We start from the raw sequence: 23,404 nt of genomic DNA on the forward strand, positions 1-23,404 counted from the left end.
GAAAACAGAACTGAAAAAGGAATCGGAACTGAAAAAGTAATCCGGATCTGGAATTCAAACAGAAATCCAGAACCCGAATTAAAAAAGGAATTGAGATCCGGAACTGAAACAGGAATCAGGATCCAGAATTGAAAAAGGAATCCGGAACTGAAACAGGAATCGGGAACCAGAACTGAAAAAGGAATCCGGATCCGGAACCGAAAAAGTAATAGAAATCGAAATCGATATCAATATTGTCTTCATAGAAAATTTTATTTTTTCGATAACGTCACGGATTCTTTAAAGATATATTAAAGATGCGTATTTTTAAACTCTTGACTTATAGATAATCTAATTTAATACACCTAAATATTTAACCAAATGTATCATTTACATTCTATATATTGTGATTGTATTCATGAATTCTTATAAAATAAATAGTTATTGGCCATTTGGATTAAAATATATTATTTTCACACCTATTGACGGTAATTAAATGTGTTGCTATCAGTTAGTGGGGAACAAGAGCACCATTGAGGGTACAAAACATATTCAGTATTATATGTACATAGTCCTCATAGTACCAATACGAAGTGAACAAAAAAAAAGATTAAAATAAGAGTTGTTTATATGTAACTACTTTGCATTTCCACCTTACACAATTACTTACGGAAGATAATCAATAAAACCAGTACATAATTTATTTTTATCCTTTATTGTATTAAAAATATTTTCATGTTTGGAAATTTTAATACTGTAAAAATGTATTACAATATCTATTTTATTCATTACAAATACGGTTTAATTCTCTATCGTTATTTTACGTATCTGAAATACAATTTGAAAATCATTCATTCAGAGATCTGAAGATGTTTCTAGAAAGCATTAGGCTATTAAGCTGATGAATTATCACTTATAAGTAGCGAGATATGATTAGGTAACGTGTAATATTGAAATGAAAGTAAATTTTGCCACAAGAAAGCAGCCGTTGGAAGAAGGTGTTTCTTTAAAATAAACATAACATTATATTTTAAATAGTTTATCTACGAGACATTAATTTTTAACATAAAATATATCAAAGTTAATACTGATTTTTTTTTTCAAAAACAAAAATATTTCCATGATACAGTTTAAGACACTAGAGAGCTATTTTTATATTAAAATATTTTAGAAATAAACTTTGTCGACTTTATCGAAATGAAAATCTACATTTTTATTAACATAAAAAAAACGAAAAATGTTAATTAAAAAAATTAGTGAGATAACAAGATGCAGCAATTATATTCTTAGAAAAATAAACACTATGTCTTTTAAATTAATTCACAACATTGGAAAAATAGACGGCAGTATATACACACATATGTGTACAAAATTTTAGAAAAGAAAGGGTAGAATATAATCACATTTTTTTTATTTAATATCTGGCCAATAGTCAAAATAATTATTTTTCAATTATAATTATGAAAAATAGGATGTACAAAAACAAAAACTCAAAAATGAAAATTTATTCTACTGGCCAATCTATCTACATATCTACAAAAAAAAAACAAACATTCTATTTTTCCAATTCCATTGTAAGTTTAATTACATATAATACCAACTCTTTGGTTGAATTCACAACACAATAAAAATTTATCAAACAATGAGTAACAATATTTTGAATAATAAAGGGCGGATTGATATATATTTTTTTAATAAATATGTATATAATATACAATCCTAATACATACAATAATAATAAATTTAAAAATAAAGATTTTGATTCACAAGTACATACTATTACATAGTAAAATATATTAAATATTTTTAATCACAAACAAGACTACATACGTATGAAAGTACACAAAGTTTCAATAAAAAACAAACCAGGTAAATATCTTAATGCTAGAAAATATCTACATATATGTATATTGAAGTTCATATAAAGCAAAATTCACTATAAATTTTGAGCAAAATTTCTTTATGCAACATTATAAAAAAAATAATTTGAAAACAAAAAAAATGCATATAAAAGATTTTTTTAGTATAAACAAAAAATAAATTGGTATAGGAACAATTATGCACTGATATATTACATTTCATACATACAACATATATTATAATATTTAGTAAAAACATTAATTTCAGTAAATTAATCCACCGAATGAGAATTTGAATTTTGTCTTACAATCGGTACGGGAAGTGACGAAAACATCGGATCAAACAATTGGTCTACATAATCATTTTCATTCGACAATTTCATACATTCTTCCAGAGTCTTAATAAAGGTATCACATGTGGCACTGAGGGAGCTGGCTGCGTCGTCCATTTTCTGAAAATCCAACAAAATAAATACAACTCAACGTCCAAATTGGATTGAAAAACTACATAATCTTTAAATACCTGGACTTCGGGACCATTTTTATTGTTGGCAGCATTTTTCACTGATTGAACGTGTTGCATAATAAGATCACAGTATAACTTCAATTCCGATTTCTTATATTTTAATAATGAATTTCCTAAAACGACAACAATAGTTTTAATAAAAACAATAATATAAAATACACACATACAAAACATTGCATATGAAATATAATTAACCATTTGGTTTAGGATTAATGCAAGCCTTGGCTGTTCCTAAAGCAACGAGCCATTGTTGTCTTTCTTGTGAGGTGGCCGCTTTCAAATACATGTGTTGTTCTCCAGGAATGACAATATCTAATCTTGTACCATCGATGGGATGAACTGTGGAAAATAATATTATCATATAATTTATAACTAATACATTTAATTTATAAAATTACAAACACGTAATTAACCCTTTGAATGCTGACTAACGCCGATCGGCGTTTTGCCAACAAGTCTATGGACCTGGAAAACGCCGATAGGCCTTATATTTTGAGCATGTACAAAGTAAACAAGAATACTACCCGCTAAGCCTTTCCAGGTAGCATTGAAAAAAATGCATTGAACATGGGTCGTGTAATCCGTGTCATTAATTTGTCAACGTTTATGAAGACTCGTTTACACCGGAATTTCTGAATTTATAACCATAGCAGAATTACCCAATAGAAATTCCTAACTGCTGAGTATTTTAAATTGTGGCTTGGCATTTAGATTGTGAGCATTACATTTTAACAACAATGAAGAAGATGGAACTAATTTTATAAAAATACATTCAATAATAGACTTCTTCTGTTTATTTTATTATTATTATTATTAGCCTAATGAGTCACACATTGAAGATCCTACTAAGGATAATACAGGGCAGAATTTACTCACGGTGTGAAGAGGCGATTAGCAGTGAGCAGTTTGGGTTCAGACAAGGCTTGGGTACCCGAGAGGCCCTTTTCTGTATGAAAACACTACTCCAAAGATGCAGAGAAGTCCGTAAACCTGTGTACATCTGCTTTATAGATTTTGAAAAGGCCTTTGACCGTGTCCAACACGCTCGCCTGATGGAAACATTAAAAAATATTGGCCTGGATGACAGAGATGTCAGATTGCTGCGAAATATTTATTGGAATCAGACTGCAGTAGTACGTGTCGATGATCAATTCACTGATGAGATTCCTATAGAACGGGGCGTCAGGCAAGGATGCATCCTATCACCTACTCTTTTTAACACCTACACCGAATCCATCTTCCACGATGCTCTCCAAGAGGCGGAGGGCATCAAGGTGGGCGGCGAGACGATCACCAATATAAGATATGCTGATGACACGGCACTAGTCGCTGAAAATTTAGCAGACCTGCAAACATCTCTAGACCGTGTTCATCAAGAAAGCAATCGAAGAGGTCTGCGCATAAATCTAAAGAAGACAAAATTTATGATAGTAGATAGAATGCAAACAGACACCGGGAATCTAACCTTGGATGGAGAGGTGATAGAAAGAGTAAAAAGATTCAAATACCTGGGTACCTGGCTAAATGAAGAGATGGACCCAGATGAAGATCTAAGAATCCGCATCGAAATGGCTAGAACAGCATTTGTAAAAATGAAGGCCGCGCTTACAAACAAGCATCTCAATCTTCGTACGCGGTTGAGATTCGCGAAGAGCTACGTCTGGACAGTATTACTACACGGATGTGAGACGTGGACTCTGAAAACCAAGATGATCAGCCGCATTGAGGCTTTTGAGATGTGGGTCTATAGGCGTATGCTGAAGATTCCGTGGACCAAAAAGATATCAAACGAAGCTGTCCTCGGCATGATGGGGAGAGGCAGGGAACTTGTTTCTGTCATCAAGCGGAGAAAGATGGAGTACCTCGGACACATGATACGGAGTCCACAATACGAATTTCTCCGTTTGATAACCATGGGGAAAATAGAAGGAAAAAAATGGATTGGCAGGAAAAAGTTATCTTGGCTTCGAAACATGCGCATGTGGACCGATATGAGCGCCGAAGATCTGTTCCAAGCCGCTGAAGACCGATGCGGATATATTCAAATAATCGACGAGGTGGTCGCCAACGTCCGGATGCGGACAAGGCATTAACAAGAAGAAGAAGTTTATTTTATATTGTTGCAAGATATATTAGAGAGTCTAAACACACCTTTACAAAAATCGAAATCCTCGGCGGTAGTTATCTAGGGTTTGTTTGGATTAGCTACAATTTTTATACCTGCTTTCTATTGGATGTCTAAATAATTCTAGTTGGAAATGTTGGCGAAATTTTCAGCGTGGCGGGCTAGTTGACTATCACGGGTTGAAAAAGGTTGAAATAATATTTGCAGAAAATTAAATAGCGATACTTTTCAAAGAAAATAAAATTTTTTCAAATATAATATTGACATCGCAGATAAGTATAAAATAATATAAAATAAGCATTCAAAGCAACCGGAAATATACATATACAATCACATTCATAAACAAGTATTGCGCTGAGCACAATGTGCCGAATAATCAGTTTATAAACAAAAAAATACTACCACGATAATACAAATATATTCAATTACACAAAATATGTTATCACTGTCCTACATACATAAATAAACAGTCAGCTACACGATATGGATATACAATACAACATAATGAAAGACGTATAAGGCAATCAATAACAAATGTATATTCAAACCACGCAACGTTTAAAATGGACATATGACGTAATCGATGTGATGTGATGTGAGAGTGTAGCATACCATTAATTTGGCAGGCAGTGAGTTTGAGAGATCCTTTGCATCCTTGATTGACGGTGTCTTGAGACTTGTAATATGAGAGTATGCCGTTCTCCAGGACAAACCATCTCGTCTGCCAGGCTGCAATCGAACAAAACAAAAACCAGTTCAATACCAGCTGTCAATAGACAGTCGATTTATATGTTATTGAGGGTTAGTGGTTAGAGACAGCTCCAATAGTTGGTCCACTTCCAGAGCACCCCCTCCATGGTGGTGGGGCTGCGAGTGTGATTGCGATTGCGATGTCGACACCAACTCTTCAGGTTACACTGGCTGTAGAAACTTGAGATTTGACAGCTCCAGATGCCGAAGCAGCTGCAGCGCAACTGACAGCTGGAGTTTGTTTACACGCGACACTCGCCAGCCATTGCTGACGTATACAAAACTACACTCACATCACTTCCGCATGTTTTTTTTTTATAATCAATGTCAGGAAATAAGTTTGTAAATATATGTATATTAAAGAAGACCATGGTGAATATATATAAGAATTAAAATTTGAATTTTCATATAACGAGAGGGGCTCGGTGATTATTCCGCAAAAAGCAATCTCGCGCACGTCACTAAAATCTCGATCACGGAACATCTGGTACCCAAATATTGTATTGATATGCGAATCGTGCGCGCGATCACAATTTGCGCAATAGTCCGATTACTAACGAGAGCAATATCAAACTTCGCTTCGTTCTCGTTTATGCACCAAGTCCCTAAATGGTGAAAAGTTTAATAAACATAGAAGTAGAATGCATAGAATCGCTCTCAGCCTCCAAAAATCTTGCTACAAAAACTCTGCGTGGCAGAGTTTGTTCATTGTTTGCTAAACTTCGTCTCTCTCTCTCTCTTTTTACTTTCCGTCTCTATCTTCGATGGCTCGCTTTTAGACGATACTTTTGTTAACAATGACATTCTACTTCTATGGTAATAAAGCTTAAATTGTCGCTTTCGGCATTTCCGACCCGGAATGAGCATCCACACTGAGCAAACGAATGAGTATTGTGAGTTTTTCAACAAACGTTGTTCGGGTAGCATAATGATTGACAATGTATGAAGTTCTAGTTCGACGCCAATGGATTTGAAGCATGAGAATGCTAGGAGCAGGGCTTTTGTTTTGAAAAAAAGGTGTCGAAACTCACTTGTTGAGTTTTTTTTATTGGAAAAGATTATATTCAAATTATATAATATAGAATATTTGTTTGAAACATAAAAAATGCTGGAACACTGTTCCAATGCGTCACATGAGAAAAAAACCCTGGCTAGGAGTATAATGAAAACTGAAACTCAAATAAAAAACAGAAACGTAAATGAATGTATAACACCTATTAGATATTTATATTCATTTTTGTGTAATAGTATTGATATATTTCACAAAATCGTATTTGTCGTTGCTATTCTTTCGGACAATTATTGAAATTTAATGATATAAAACAATTATGTCCAATAAGGCAGTACTAAATTCATGTACAGAAAAGTGTTTTATAGAATATAGAATTGAGTATGTATGTATTTGTAATTTTTCCTACTTATTATATTATTTTATTATTATTATAGACTTTTATTATTTTCTCTTTCTAATTTCAATCTTAAAATTATATAAACATATTTTTAATGAAAACACATTTTAATTTATTACTAATTTTGTAGATTTAAGTTGTAATAATTAAAATTTTATAAATTTTTAACGAATATGTCAGAAATGGTAGTTGGCCATTATTAGCACTGTTGCGTCCACAACCGTTGACAAATATTGGGGCGTGCCGTCACGATGGCTCAACTCTGTCTGTTTATATCAGTATTTTTATTATCCTACACAATTTGTAAGTATAATCATCAGGAAAGCATTCAATTCTATATTATTTTTAATATACCAATGATAATTTCAAGTATAAACTTGCCAAGTATAGACTTTGGCAGTATAAATCTGACTCATCCTTAACCTGTAATGGTATAATTGAACTAATTAGTTTAAACTTATATTCCTTTGCAATATATACATAAATATAATAAAAACAAAAAATCTTGGTTAAACTGTTTCAAATACCACAAAAATTGTTTAAATTTCTAATGTGTAATTTCATACTAAGTAAACATTATACATAGAGATATATTGATTTTAATTATTTTGAAATCATTTCAGGCCACGCTTTGGAATGTTACGTATGCGATCAGCAAGAAGATAACAACGAAAAATGCACCAAGTCAATAAAGACGTGTGAACAGTTCGAAGATGTTTGCATGACGGAGATCAGTTGGGGTAGCACACCTTACTGGTCTCAGGGTGCCCTCAAACAGTATTACATATCCAAGAAATGCGCGACTAAATCGCAGTGTATCAAAACTCGCGAGCGAAACATGCAATACTGCACACACATATGGTACGAGGATTGGTCTTGTTCTGAATGCTGCCAGGGAGATAGGTGCAACTATTACATCATTGTGAGTTATCGCTGTGTAATTACCATGTCTTTATATGTCTGTACTTTCTTGAAATAATATTTTATTTTTTATTTCAGAGTGGAAGCACACCGACGAAGTCCAGCATCGTTACACTTGTTACTACCTTACTAGTATATTTGTTTTACAAATATTGAAAAAATATTTTTTATACAATGAAGAAGTATTGACAGTATTGTTTTCTGTACCATTTTAACTGTACAAAATATTTTTAGATTTATTCTTATTTTATGCGACAAAGATCTGATTTTTTTATATATTGAATGATAGATAAATCCGTCCATTGATTTTATCTTTACTTTTTATATGTTTTGTATAAATATGTTGAATATATAATATATTCCTCTGACAATTAGTAAGTTTTACCTTTCAGAAAATAAACATTTTTTCAATTACGAATAGTATAAATAAATAATTGAACATTCGTTCAACTCGAAAAAAAATGTAGTTATGATCATGACTTATTCTTTACATTTTAATTGTTAATTTACATATTTTGTAACAAAATATATTTTTAAGATTTTTTAATATTTTCAATATTGACTGTCAAATGTAACTAGGCTTTACTTTTCTTTTTATTAATCTTTAAAAGTTTTATACCGTCCAATTGATATTTTTATCACAAATTATTTTATTTATACAAATATTTTTATTAAAATAATGTGCCTCATAAATATATCACATTACTCAGCAAGACTGTACAAATATTTATAAAAATTGTGCCTTCCGATAGAGATCTTTATAATTTTTTTTTTTAATATGTATATGTTTATGTACACATTGTACATGTCATATCCTAGCATGAAAAGTAACGTTTTATAAAATGAACTTTTACAAATAATATCTTAAATATGGTAAAATTATTTGACTAAATATTATTGAAAATATAATAAATTGTCATTTTCGTCACACAAAAAAAATAATATATAGGTTTTTCATTCCAAATTATTATATAGGTTTTTCATTTCAAATTGACATTGAAAAGGGGTCAATTTGAAATGAAAAACGGTCAATTGGAAAAGAATTAGTAAAAAGGGTCCATTTGGAATGAAAAACCTGTATAAAAAAAATTATATTTTTCTTGCTAGATAAAAGTATATATGTATGTATGTATATGCAAAAAAAATCTGTTGTTAAATCATTAATCAAAAAATAAACAATGATGATTTGTGGATTGCAATTTTTTTCCTTGTAGTATTTTTTCTCTTTTTGTATATGAAAATCAAATACCAAATACGAATTTTCAATAAATATTGTATTGATCTCGTAAAGTGAAAGATTTTTTCGATTCATTTTTCTTTCCTTACCTAATGTATCAGAATTTCCCATATCTTGTTCTTGTCGTGATCGTGTACAGACGTTGATTACGTGTGTGGCGATTTGGGCAACGAAATTGTAACAATTAAAAAAATAAAAATAAATTTGTAATATATAATTATGTGTACGTTCTAAGTGTATAATAATGGCATCAGAACGCATAAGTGAAGTAATAACGATTGAAAAAAAAATTATGGACATTTTGACCACAAAAACTAACAGTATATCAAATGACAATAAGACATTTTTAATTACATCAGTAAAAAAATTAGTTGAATATATTTGTGAAAATGAAAATAATGATAAGGAACAATTTTTGGATGTAATATGTGAGTTAAGAAGTGAATTTAAAAATTTGAAAAACAATATACAAAAAGACATAAATATATTAAAAAGCAACAGTGAATTAAACATTTTAAAAAGGGGTGTAAATAAGAATAAAAATAATTTAAGTTATGCAAATGCACTTAACAATAAAGACGTAACAATAATAGTTCCAAAAAAAATTCAAGAAACGGACAAAACAAAAGAAGAGTGCAAAAATGTAATAAAACCCAAGGAACTAAAAATAGGAATACAAGGGATTAAAAAAATCGGTAAAGGGGGTATCGTTGTAACGTGTATCAGTGCACAGGATAGTATTAAATTAATAAAAGAAGTAGAAAATAAATTAGGGGAGAATTACAATGTTAAAAGAGGGGAATTAAAAAATCCCAAAATTAAAATTGTAGATATGTCGGAGGAACTTACAAGTGAACAGTTGGCTGAGTGTTTGATGAATCAAAATCAAGAAGTTATAAATGATGGTGAATTGAAGGTGTTAAAAATATGGAAAAGTAGAAAAAATAATAAATATAATGCGATAGTGGAAGTAGATTGCAATACATTTAAAAGATTAATTGAAGATGGAAAAGTAAATATAAATTGGGATAGATGTAGGGTTTTTGAAGAAATTAATATTCTAAGATGTCTAAATTGTTACGGATTTAATCACAAAGCGGTGGATTGTAGAAACAAGGTGACATGTGCGAAATGTGGAGAAGAAGGGCACAAAAGCGAGGGATGTAACAATAAAATGTATTAATTGCTTTAAGAGTAATAATAAATTAAAATTAAATTTGAACACGAATCACGGACCGTTGGACACTAAGTGCAGTGTATATAAAAGAAATATAGAATTAATGAGAAATAGAATTAAGTATAATAATATATAGCAACCACCAAAAGGTATCGGTATAAATGTACAAAGTTTTTTTGCTCACAAGGATGAGGTTTGGAGTTTAATTGTAAATCAAAAACCATTATTTATAGGTTTAAGTGAAACGCATGTAACTAGTGATTTTGAAGATTTTGAGCTGAATATAGATGGATATTGTGTTTTGAGATGTGACTCTAATTCTAGACATACGGGTGGGGTATTATTGTATTTAAGGGATGATTTAAGTTACGGTAATGTAATAGTTAATAAGGTTGATGGTGAGTTTTGGACAATTGGTGTGGATCTGCTTGTGAATGGAGTTACTGTGTTTTTGCTAGTAATTTACCGCTCTCCGAATGGTAGAAGTGGAAGATTTCTTAAATTTTTAGAAGAATTGAGTGAAAGAAGTATAGATGTGAGTAAAAATATAATTATGTTTGGGGACTGGAATTTTAATTGGTTACAGACAGAAGAATTTTATGTAAAAAAGTTGAGAAATTGGGTAAATGAATTGGGTTTTAAACAAAAAGTGACGGAAGCAACGAGAGTGAATAATTTATCAAGCTCTCTCATTGATTTGGTTATAACAAATATAATGGATTTGCGGTGTGAGGTGAAAGATGTACCGAAAATAGGAGACCATTCTATTGTCAATATGTTTTTGGGACAGCGGTTTAGTAACGGAGGACTTAAAAATATGCAGGTGACTGAAAGAGAAAACATTGATTATCAATTGATGAATGAATTGTTAAAGGAGTGTGTATGGGGAAAGGATGGTGATAGTGTGAATGAAATGTGGGAGATAATGTATCGTAATATAACATATTCTAAAAGTAAATGCGTAAAAACCACAAGAATCATGCATAAGCATAAGCTGAAACCTTGGTTTACCAAGGAAGTAAAGGAAAGCTTAGTTGATAAGAATGTTAGTTATAAAAGATATAAAATTATTAAGGCTATGGATGGAATCCAATTAGAAAAGGCTTGGTTAGAGTATAAAAGAAAGAGGAATAAATGTGTGAATGTTTTACGTAATGCGAAGAGGGATTGGCATGAAAGAAATATTGATGGTGCAAAAAAAGATCCCACAAAAATGTGGCGAATAATTAAAACTTTGATTTCCGGGGGAAAAAATGTTTCTTTGAATGAATTAGAAGTCGAGGGGGTAGTATATAATGATAAAGAGGATATGGTTGAAAGATTGAATGAGTTTTACATCAATAGTGTGAATGATATAGTTAATTCAATACAAACAAGGCATAATAGTGTGAATGATGATATTAATTTGGGTTTAAATTAGTGGAAATGGGGGGATTAAATGGTGTATTGAAGGGCATGAAATCAGTTTCTAGTATGGATGGATTGACTCTAGATATTTTAATCAACACTTGGGACATGGTTGGACCTCAGTTACTGAAATTAATAAATGAATCGTTAGAAGTGGGATCCGTCCCGGATGCATGGAAGGTGTCTACTATTGTACCGGTACCAAAGGTTACTGGCACACATAAAGCCAGTGAAATGAGGCCCATCAATATGTTACCAATTGTTGAGAAGATGCTGGAGGAAATCGTTATGATTCAATTGAAAGAGTTCATTAGTATAAATGATTGTTTGGTTGTGGAACAGTCTGGATTTAGAGTGAAACATTCAACAGAAACCGCTATCCAATTGGTGGTTTCTGATTGGATGGAGACGATGGATGAATCTAGCATGGTTGTTGGAGCAGTTTTTCTAGATTTTAAGCGAGCGTTCGAGACAGTAGATAGGAATATTTTATTACAAAAATTATATAAGTTAGGAATAAATGGTATAGTATTAAAGTGGCTTCAATCATACTTAAATAATAGAAGGCAAATAGTAAAAATTGATAAGGTGTTATCCTCTGAATTTGTAACACCTCATGGAGTGCCGCAAGGGTCCAAATTGGGACCCTTATTATTTATATTATATATAAACGATATTGCTAAGGTAATTAAGATGTGTAAAATACATTTGTCTGCAGATGATACATTGATATATATAATTGGAAAGAATGTTGATGTAATGTCTGAGATTTTAAATATAGAATTAAATTATGTGAATGACTGGTTGTGTGAAAATAAATTAAAGTTGAATGTGAATAAAACAAAAATGATGTGGTTGAATGGTAAAAATAAAAATATATTGAATGAAATTAGAATTGATGATAAGTTAATTGAAAAAGTTGAAAATATAAAATACTTAGGTGTATACATAGATTCAGGACTAAATTTTAAAATGCACGCTGACTATATAATAAAAAAAATGGCTAGAAAAGTTGGTGTATTATGTAGATTAAGAAATATTTTAAGTAAAAAAAGTAAAATTTTAGTGTTTAATTCAATTGTCTTGCCACATGTGGTTTATTGTGCCACTGTGCTTAATTTGTTTAGTGGCCAACATTTAGAAAAAATGCAAAAAATACAGAATAAAGCTATGAGAGCTATTTTGAATGTGAGTAGATTTAAGAGTATTGGAAGTATGTTAGATGAATTAGGATGGATGAGTATTAGAATTAGTCTAAATATTAGTACATTGTCTTTTGTTTATAAGTTAGATCATAAGTTATTACCTAAGTATTTTGATTATTATATAATAAGGAATAGAGATAAACAGAGACAAACTAGTTGTAAGTAGAGTAAGAAAGAATACGACGGCTGGGGGTGTTTTTCACAGGGGTGTGCTCATGTATAATGCCCTCCCTGAGTGCGTCAGGTCTGCTAAAAACATGGATGCATTCCTGCGAGGTGCGAAGAGACACCTCTGTGAGGGACAGTACATATAAGTTATTTATAAATTTTAGAGTTAAGTATAATAATTAAGATGTATTTTTTAATTAGCTTGATAGCTAAAATATATATAAATAAATAAATAAATATCCTTCTCAAAAAAATATAACAAAAATAAAGTTAAATTTAAAACTGATTTTGATTCAGGTATAAATTCCTTTCCACAATCAACCAGTGGAAATGTCAACGAATACAACAGTAATAAAAGTCATAGGAACTATAATTAAATGAAAATTTAGATATTTGACCATACATACTCGTATATGTCTCTATGGATATAATTGATATATATTTACTTTGTATGATTTTTTTTTTTATACCAGGAAGGCCTAACAGGTAACCTCAGTGCGTGTTCCCGGCCAAAAACATTGTACATTTGATACAAGTATTATTACACAAAGTAAATACATATCAATTAACATCCACGAGACATACATATAATATATGGCCAAATTTGTAAATTCACAGCATTTCTTTTAAATAATTCAGTAAATACATATCAATTAACATCCACAAATACATTTATGGTCAAATGTGTAAATTTGCAGCATTTTATACAATTCAGCGAAATTCGAGATTGCTGGAAACTTTGCGAGATTTGCGAGAAAATGAGAAAAGTTGCCAATTTGAGACATCTATGGTCAAATTTATAAATTCAAAACAATTCAGTAAATACATATCAATTAACATCCATAGACATTTATGGTCAAATTTATAAATTTAAAACAATTCAGTAAATACATATCAATTAACATCCACAGACATTTATGGTCAGATTCAGCGAAATTCGAGACTTTTGCGAGAAATTGGGTAAGGTTGCCAATTTGTTGGAACCGTTTCAATGAAAATCAGACAAATTGGCAAACTCTGATAGGAAACGATCGACCTGGAGTCACAAATCCAAACCAGAATAAACCAGCGGAATTTGAACCCGTGACCACTTTGTTCAAAGCATTATATGCTTATATAAATACTAGTCTATTCTGCTGTATAATAATACGTGTATCAAATGTACAATGTTCTTGGCCAGGGAGGCGCATTGGGGCTACCTGTAAGTAGGGATCCCAAATATTCGTCGAATTCAACTATTCGAATATCGAATAGTGAATCAAGAGCTATTCGAAAATTAAAAAAAAGGTAATTACATATGTGCTAAGCATCAATTACATTATATTTGTATATGTAATATATTAAAATTAATAAAACATAATTATAAAACAATTAAAAAAACACAAAACTAAAATACACACACACATAAAATATAAGATAGTTTAGTAAAATTGAGAAAATTGCAATTAAAAATAAATTTACAAAATATAATATAAAGAATCTTAATTTAATTTCAGAAAATGATGTTTTCTTTTTTAATTATGATTTCTTGTAAAAATGCATATTTCGCGGGTGACTTCTTAAAGATTAGTATTATTATTCTGATATTATCTAAAATTTCGTAGAGATTATTATCGATCGAAAAGTGATTTGATTGAAAAGTGAAACATTTCTGTATTTAATGAATAAAAAACCGTTTCTTCACATGTAGGCATTTCATCTTCCGGTAAATCGTCATTTTCATCAAAATTATCCCCATTACATATTTCATTTTCTTCATTCATGTTGATTTTGGGGTTTTTTTTTTTAAACATATACATATATGTACGAATAATATTCGAATAGTTGACGAAATATTCGAATATCGAATGGCTGAAAAATCTGACGAATAATTCGAATACTCAAATATTCGATTGGGATCCGTACCTGTAAGGCCTTTCTGGTATAAGTAAAAAATAAATAAATAAAATAGTGTTGCGTAGGGGTGGGTGGAGGATCCAAGTAAAAGGCCAACAGTCGTTTCACAGCATTTATTGATGATTAAGGAGATACACGCACTGGCAGTGCTCAGTCCCGAATGACATGATATCGCCTACGTACCGCCCTATAAAGGGTAGATCTCTCAGGACGTCTAATCTGTTTACCTGTTGTATAGTCACGTATTCGGATATGTATTTCCATGACATTGGATCTCCCCGTACCGATTCTGAGAAAAGCCTAATAACGGTCATTGTTTAGCCTAAATGCACTTAGAGAACAGATATAATCCTGGAAGTAAGTGCAAGCACTTAGTTAATCCGATAACAGATATCCGTTGGTCTAAGTGCAAGCACTAAGTTAATCCGATAACAGATAACCCTTGAACGGTCACATAGTCTCTGGGATCCTATTCGCTTAATCCGCGGCGTACGTAACAATAGTGTCCTGATAAATATATTCTTACAGACATACAAATAGCACGATTGTGCTCAGAACAGTTATGTATTAGCGGACGAATTGAAACTAATATAAACCTTGTAAAAAATAGTGTCACAATGTATATTCAATGTATTCAGCAGATAATGTAAGCAAAATTGTTAAAAAAAACACCATCCGTTCAAGTTTTTAAAACTCTAAAAAAAAGTGAATGACAAATAAGAAAGTGCTTTTCATATTGTACATGTATATAGAGAGGGAGTGGACATTGCGTAACGTATTGAAGTGAACCACACGCCCTCTCCCTTTCATCCCCCACCCACCCACCACCCACTCATTCCTCCCGGTCAGAGAGATCGCAGCTTCCGTTTAGCGAGGACGTGGTTTGCGTAGCGTTGGAACACGCGCGTTAAACCCCCAATTGTCACAATCGATTTTTCACATTTTCCATCCTAGTGAAAATCTTCATCAAAATGCGAGGGAAAATCGGCTGCTATCTGTGGTGTTTTCTGCTGACGTGCATCGCTGAAACTGGTATTTGTTTGTTTTGTTATTGTATCTGATTACATGTTCTGTTTTCACAACACACCATTATATAGGTAAATAAACAAATCGTTACTAAACAACATTTTCTCACTATTATACATATTTTTAGATATATCAATAGACGTTAAATAAAACATGTTAGACGTCTGATGACTAATTTTGATTTAAGTTAGAATGTAAATCGAAATGTAAATATCTTGTTTGGTCTTTTACAAAATGCTTTTTTCTAAACAATAAACTAACGAAAATTGTCGAAAATCTTCTTCATTTACTACTTTTGCCACATAAAGACGAATGCTTGTTATTTTGATCGCTACATAAATCCACAATTTTCAATTTCGAATTACCATACTATCTCATATTAGTGTTTCGTAGGGGTGGGTGGAGGATCCAAGTAAAAGGCCAAAGTCGTGTCACAGCATTTATTGGTGATTAAGGATATACACGCACTGGCAGTGCTCCGTCCAGAATGTCTTGATATCGCCTAAGTACCGCCTTATAAGGGGCAGGTCTCTCAGGACATCTTCGACTTCCGATTCGTTTACCTATTGTTATGGTCACGTACTCGGATATGTATTCCGACGACACTCAGTCCCACGGTATCGGTCAGTTCTGAGAAGGGATCGGGTGCCGCTTACTACGCCAATTCGATGGACATTGTTTAGCCTACTTGCAATTAGTCTGGAGATAATCCTTGAAACCAATTACAACGGTCACCCAGTCTCTGGGATGCTACTTGGCCTAGTCCTATTGCACTTACTCGGCGGTGTACGTAACAGTACTTTAAGACTTTATATGTATGTATATATGGGTTTTGGAATGTACCAGAACCATTGGAAGAGCTTTTTTCCAACTTTCACACACCTGAGCAACGCCGGGTGATTTGGCTAGTATAAAACACATATAAAATATACTCTTGATTATCCGTCAGCAAGCCATATGCATGAATTTCATAATATACATATGTACATATTGTATATAATAATTGTATAATGCGTGCGTGGGTGCGTGTGTACGAAGTACTGGCTGTTAACACCATGCTCCGTCTCTCTTTCTCCTCTTCGAATCGTATATCGTGGAAAAAGACACGGCATATCACTTCATTCACATGATCGGCCGGCGAAAACAAAAGAGTTTTTTTTCAAAAAAATTAATTAAATTTTAAATTATTAAATCCGTTGATCCGAATTGCGATATTTTACCGAGTGCACAATTATGTGCATACAGGTATTTATTAGGTAATTATGTATTGTATATTGCCATTAGTGGCGATCAAGAGCACAAAAACTTCAAATCAAATCCTCAAAAAATATGTTTTAGGTCTGTATTATTATTATCACGCGGTATTTACACTTGTATTATTTACGTATTTACTTATTTATGTATTTATTTTTCATGTAACTTAGCAACTAGCACCGAATAATTTTTCTTAAATTTTGCTAAAAAATAAACAAAAAAATATTATAATAGTTTACCCCCCCCCCCCCTTGCAAAATACTTATTTATAAAGACTTTAAATTGTTATCGACAGTTGATAGAAGTTATATTTGATAACTGGTATTTGTTTATTTGGTTATCAGCTTTCAGCGCTTGCATTGTAATATGTTAATGTTTTTTTTTCAATAATAAATGAAAAACGAAACATTGAAAACATATAAATTAGTGTTTTGTCTTTGACATGCTATTATTTTCTTTTTTTTTTGAGATAAATAAAAAAAGATAATAAATTTGACAATTATGTCTCAATCCTCAAATATATTTTGGAACCCAGAAATATATTTTTGTTACAATTAATCAATTTGAATTTAAGTTGAAAATCAAAATTTGTAAGCAAGTCAGGTGGACAGAGTTGTTGGATCAGAATTTCTCCCAGTATTCCCAGTAGATTCAACTCGCCCCTTTTGTTCGGCAGGAAATCTTAATCTAATATAAAAAGTTAGACGAGTACACGACTTTTGCGACGTCTGTATCTTTTTCTTCTTCGCCGGCATCGTCGGAACGATTTCCTGAAAACGCTTAACAGCTTTCGAGCAATCCTTATTTCTGTGATTCAATAACGATTCTTCTCGTTCGAACTTCCGTTCAACGCAATCTCAACTATGTATATACATATACATACATATAACATTTTCACATTAAATCGAATCGATGGAATTTTCTTATATACTATATGTAAGTCTTATATATATTATATGTAAGTCTTATATTTCAACTGAAGTTATTTCAAAATATCTCAATTTCCGGTTGAGCGGTAGTTTTAATTAAGCAACTTCCCTCACGACGACAGACGGTCTAGACTCGAACGTACGGTTTAATAACGCGTTATTAACGCTAGTTGGGTCGTTAACGACGATTTTCCAGCGATTGCCGTTAATACAAGCGCCTTCGTTAATCGCCCGTTCATTTGAATAATTAAAGCACTATCCATTCACTTCATACGTGCTTTGAATCATTAAACTTAGGGTTAAATATATAAATAATTCAATCACATCATTCATTTGATCGGAAAATTGTTCATTTTAAGAATCAGCAACTAAGAGTCGAATAGTTTTAATTCTTTGATCTGCCTCGTCTTCTACATCCCTCCACATACATTGATTTTGATTTTTAAATGTTTTTTATTATTACTAAATTATGTTCACAATACATCTAATATCTATTTTAATAGCTACTGATCATTTTCTATTTTACAATTTTAATTTAATTTTGTTAGTAATCATAGCATTATATTATTCTAATGTAAATGTACCGCATAATAGGAAAAATAGCTCAAAAATCTATTTACAATTCTTATAGATGCTCATAATACATACATCTAATATTAACTAAATACTCTCTTAAGTCGACGATCTAAAGCAGATTGTGTTTAGGTAATCTTTGTTTATGCCTGAGGGGTAAAGACAATTTGTTGTAATCACCGAGACTCTCCACAAGTATGTTACTATGGTTATTAGTGATTCTGTCATAGAATCTACTGGTTAGTTTGTTAGTAATGTCTGTGACTAACGGAATATTATACCTCCACATATATGGTCAACAGCAACCTCTCCCAGTCATCAAATAAAGTGAATAATCGACAGTGGCGGCTCGTCCATATGGGCTGCGGGGCTGCAGCCCTCCCATTATAGTACACATGCATGCTATTTTTATTTCCATTCGGTCACCGGTGGGGTCAACGAGCTACTACAGCCCGATTCATCTCTGCAGCCCCTCCACTGTGAATTCTCATGAGCCGCCACTGGCTTTTCGTTGTTACCCAATTCTATTAAGATACCATTATCTTATATTTTTCGCAAACGATTTTTTTTAAGGAATCAAATAATTCTATGCTAATTTTCAACTGTGGTAAAACCAGGGCTTTTTTAAAAAAAAGAGGTGTTGGAACTCACTTATTATCAAGTATTTTATTAGAAAACATTATATTCAAATTATATTAAATAGAATGTTCCACCACGTTATATGGGGAAAAAAGCCCCGGGGGTAAATCTATTACTATATGTAAATAGTCCAATTTTCTCTGCTCGGCAAGTTATAAATTGTATACCAAGTGTGCAATAAGTATTCCCTCATTCTCGAAAAATCTTTAATTTTAAAGATTTAAGGGGTTTGCCACATCGGGTCAATCTTATGGTATATTGAATCGAATATTGTATTATCAGAATATTTATCGTGAAAAAATGGGTCGGGTACGAGGAAAGATTCTTCACTTTTAGTTGAAATTAGACCAAATCTTGAGAAGGTATTACAAATTGAATACCTTAATAATGTTTCAGCATTTCAAAACTTTTGAAAATTTCTTCTGAAAATTGTGACAACGCTGATGCAAATAAAATATTAAAAAAAAAAAAAACTTTAAGCTTTTCAGTTTTTCTTACTGTATTGGCGCTATCAAATATGTATTTTTCCCCTGAGATATTAAAAGTGATTTTTAATTTTTGATTTGGGCAAGAAAATAAAAGCGCTATTGACGCTATTGAAAGTACTGCAGTAAGAAATTGAATGAACGTGCCCAACTAACACTTTTTATGCCCAGCACTTCAAAACTATGATATGGACTATAAATATGACATGGACGTGACCAAGCGAGATACTGACACCCCGGGGATATTATACAGTGCTTGTGACGGGGGATGGGGGTATCGTGAAGGGGTGTGGGGGTATATAGAGACCTACCCACGCTGGCATCCTTGTATCGATCGTTCTTCTGACTCGCCTAGAACTAAAGCTCTGCAAATATTATATGTATGTGTGCACCTACTGAAAAATTACATGAAACGTCAGAAATTCCTTTATGAAATGGAATGTTTCGATACAATTTTTTGTTTCGCTTTTCCACAACAGTGAAAACCTCTATTGCAGTGGTTCCCAAAGTGTTTCTTGTGAATCACTTTGGGGGGGTCTATGGCAAATTAAAAATAATTTGGTGGTGAGTAGATAACGTCGGGGGGTCCACGAAAGGTTTAATATAAAAAAAATATATTTGTGATAAAAGTATCTGTACATTGCGTCATTCATCGACACTATTTAGTCGCCAAAGATCTTAGTGAACGCTTCCATAGCTCACTAGATTATGTCATTAGAGCAGTTAATAAAAACAAAAGGAGTGCTTTAAATGAAAGATTACCTCAACTTTGTTTTGGTAAATTATAAAGACTATAATCGTTTTCTATTTTACATCGAAGTTCGTTGGTTGTCTAAAAGTGCATGTTTGGATCGGTTTTATGCACTCTTTGATTCAGTGTTGGAATTCCTGGATAGTAAAGACAATGATTTGAGGCTCAATTTAATTCATTTAAAAATTGACATAGCTTATATGACTGACTTATTTGCCAAATTCGACGAGACCAATTTGAAGCTACAAGGTGATCAATTAAATTTAATCAAAACTGAAAGTGTAATTAATATCTGCGTTTGTTACAAAAATGTTTTCATACAAACAAAACTTGGTGAGAGGGAATGCTCTCAGTCTCCAAATTTTTCAAAATTACAAAAACGAGATGAAGATTTGCTCGCTTATAGTCAACACTTAACCAAAGCCAAAGATTTGAAGATATTCTTCACTTAGTTATCCTAGATTGGATGTTGAACCCTTTTGCAAGTAGACCCACAAACTCAAATGAGTCCATACTAATACAGGAGCAATTTATTGCATTATCCACAGATGATGAGCTGAAACCAATGTTTGAACAAGGTTCCCACAAATTCCGGTGACAAAAACAGATACCAATTTTATATCCTGCATTATGGGTCACTGTGCAGAACCTGTTGATATTTAGTAGAACGTGGATTTAGTGCAGTTATGAACCTCATCACGAAAAAAAAACATAGATACACTAATGAATAAAGAGTGGACCCAGAGCGCGCTGTTCATTGTTCACATGTTGTAAATGCATTGTTAAAGGTTTGCCGAACCTTTTTTACAAAGCATTTACAATAATGGAACAATAGACGGTGCGCTTCCGGTCCTACCTCTAGTAATGAAACCCACTGGAAATTAGTGCTCGTGGAGACTTTCGAATGTTACTCACAAATAATACACAAACATAATAATAATAATCACAAACATAAATATCATCCTTTCAGATTCACCCTCTCTCACATCTTGAATTGAAAAAAATGTGTTTTTTTTTTATTATGTTAAAACAAAATTTATAATTTCAATAAATACTACTTTATGTTTTATTTATATTTTATTTTTATGTCACCATTTACCATTCAAGACGTCAAAATTAAATTTATAATTTTTCTACTATGCAGTTATGTATGTAGAATTATTTCACTTGGGTGCTCATGATCAGGTTTTTGGTTTAAGGGGTGCCCATGTGCAAAATAACTTTGGGAACCACTGCTCTATTGTAATCGAGGAACCAATGCTTGACTTTTCCTATATCTTGTATATATGTACATATATTTATTTACATTGTAATGAGAAGATTGGACGATCAGTGCTCGTCGACGAGTGGATCATCTTTTCAACAATCGGTACTCGACGACCTACTTTTGAGCGAACTTCCCCACAACAGCCAATGAGATCTCGCGACTAATCGACCAATAGAGTTGAATATACGTTTAGTATAAAAGTTCGGTGGATTGCTACGATGATTCATTTGAAGCTGGCTCTCCGAGATGTAAACAAAACACTGATAATCACTGCGTCTTTTATTTCGATCTAGAAATATGTACATATGCATATTAAAATTTTGACAGACTTTTGTTCATATTTTTAGAATTTTCTTAATATCTCTTACAATTTTATGTGAATAACCATATACATACACATTACATACATATATGTACATGTCATACATGTACTAATAATAACAATATCAAAAATACTTGACAACATCGCAAAATTATGAGAATATGAGATTTGTATTTTTACCCGAGTTCCGAGTTGAAATGGTCAACTTTCAAAAAATTGAAGCTATTAGAAGTCAAAGTGACACGTATTCCACCGATGAAACAATTTTATTTAATTTCTGAATGAAATGTTCATTTTATTTACAAGGCTTTTATTAGCCAGCGCATAGCTCGGTCGTTAAGCTTCTGCTTAGCGTCGAGAGGCACCGGGTTCGATTCCTGGGACCGGGCCTCGAATGAAAATGAATTTTTCAGAATTTGCTGTTGGTCAGACCTGGATTTGTGCTCCAGGTTGATCGTTTCCTATCAGAGTTTGCTAATTTTCTCTTATTTCATTGTTGAAACGGTTCCCGGAAAAAAATGGCTAAAAATCCTTCCTACCTACTATGTCACCACTATTTGAAGTATGATTGATGTACAATAAAATTTATGTACAATTCATAGATGTCTCGTTAATTTGCGAGTTTTTCAGTGTCTCGTAATTCAACGACTTGTAATAAAAATGCTGCATTTGTAATTGTAATTGTAATTTGTAATTGGCCAGGAAGGCGCATTGGGATTTACCTGTAAGGCCATCCTGGTATATATGTAAAAAATAAAATAAAATAAAATTAGCTTCACTTCGCCTTTGGTCTGACATTATTACATTCTTCCGACATTATGACATTATATACATAATATGATATACTTATCGAATAAAAGAGGCGAAACACGCTCGAACTATCGAACCAATAGCGAAAAACGAACAAAATATATCTTCATAGTGTCTTGGTAAAAAAAACTTTGTATTTTTGTTTTCCAGTGACGAGTTTATCCACAAATATATCATGCTACCAGTGCTTACAATACACAAATCAAGAATGTGGTCCTGAAACGATACTTCCATGTCCGTCATCATCAGATAGATGCGTTACACATATTATCAAAGACAGTAAGTCTCCATACAACTTAAACTGAAACGACTGATGAAGTCCGTTTGTTTTTGAAGATTTCTTTTTGTTTTTACAGAGCAACAAGGCTTCGTTTTGAAACGCGAGTGTGGCTTGGGTCCTTGTGACTTTGATGACGAGAATATAAATCGAGGTCTGGGTTGGAACGTTTGTGACAGAACCAAAGACGAGTTCTTCTGTGTGTTCTGCTGCAAGGAGAACGCGTGCAATAAAAACGCAGCTACTCAACTGAAGCGACCTGATACTGTTTTGCCGTTTTTACTGTGTTTATTTTTTTATTTTTGTTAATAAACGAATTTTGAACTATTGTTATATTCAATTTGTGTTTTGATCCTTTGCATATTTTAATTAATAAAATTCTTCATATAGTTTATATGTTATGTAAAAACTA

General features: G+C 32.2%; 2 protein-coding genes across 2 annotated transcripts; one reads left to right on the forward strand and one right to left on the reverse strand.

Moving 5' to 3' along the window:
* Positions 1-687: 687 nt before the first annotated feature.
* On the reverse strand, positions 688-5,467 carry LOC143915221 (pleckstrin homology domain-containing family A member 3-like). The gene is made up of 5 exons (XM_077435760.1): positions 5,307-5,467; positions 5,102-5,218; positions 2,560-2,703; positions 2,362-2,477; positions 688-2,290 (listed from the first exon to the last, which is right to left on the reverse strand). The coding sequence occupies exons 1-5, from the start codon at positions 5,344-5,346 to the stop codon at positions 2,111-2,113; spliced, it is 597 nt and encodes a 198-aa protein (XP_077291886.1). The 5' UTR covers positions 5,347-5,467; the 3' UTR covers positions 688-2,110.
* A 1,382-nt stretch (positions 5,468-6,849) lies between these two features.
* On the forward strand, positions 6,850-8,862 carry cold (coiled). Its single transcript, XM_077435761.1, has 3 exons — positions 6,850-6,951; positions 7,272-7,570; positions 7,648-8,862. The coding sequence occupies exons 1-3, from the start codon at positions 6,900-6,902 to the stop codon at positions 7,723-7,725; spliced, it is 429 nt and encodes a 142-aa protein (XP_077291887.1). The 5' UTR covers positions 6,850-6,899; the 3' UTR covers positions 7,726-8,862.
* Positions 8,863-23,404: the final 14,542 nt, after the last annotated feature.

Source organism: Arctopsyche grandis, chromosome 8 (genome assembly GCF_051622035.1).
Source record: "Arctopsyche grandis isolate Sample6627 chromosome 8, ASM5162203v2, whole genome shotgun sequence".
NCBI classification, from domain to species: domain Eukaryota; kingdom Metazoa; phylum Arthropoda; class Insecta; order Trichoptera; family Hydropsychidae; genus Arctopsyche; species Arctopsyche grandis.

Excerpts from the sequence above, each read along its gene's own strand:
- LOC143915221 (XM_077435760.1), bottom strand. The coding sequence starts at position 5,346 with ATGGAGGGGGTGCTCTGGAAGTGGACCAACTATTGGAGCT. Across the intron at positions 5,219-5,306 it reads GTGGACCAACTATTGGAGCT|CCTGGCAGACGAGATGGTTT; the intron begins GTCTCTAACCAC and ends GTTCGATTGCAG. Across the intron at positions 2,291-2,361 it reads AAAATGGTCCCGAAGTCCAG|AAAATGGACGACGCAGCCAG; the intron begins GTATTTAAAGAT and ends TTGGATTTTCAG.
- cold (XM_077435761.1), top strand. The coding sequence starts at position 6,900 with ATGGCTCAACTCTGTCTGTTTATATCAGTATTTTTATTATCCTACACA. Across the intron at positions 6,952-7,271 it reads TTTATTATCCTACACAATTT|GCCACGCTTTGGAATGTTAC; the intron begins GTAAGTATAATC and ends AAATCATTTCAG. Across the intron at positions 7,571-7,647 it reads GGTGCAACTATTACATCATT|AGTGGAAGCACACCGACGAA; the intron begins GTGAGTTATCGC and ends TTTTTATTTCAG.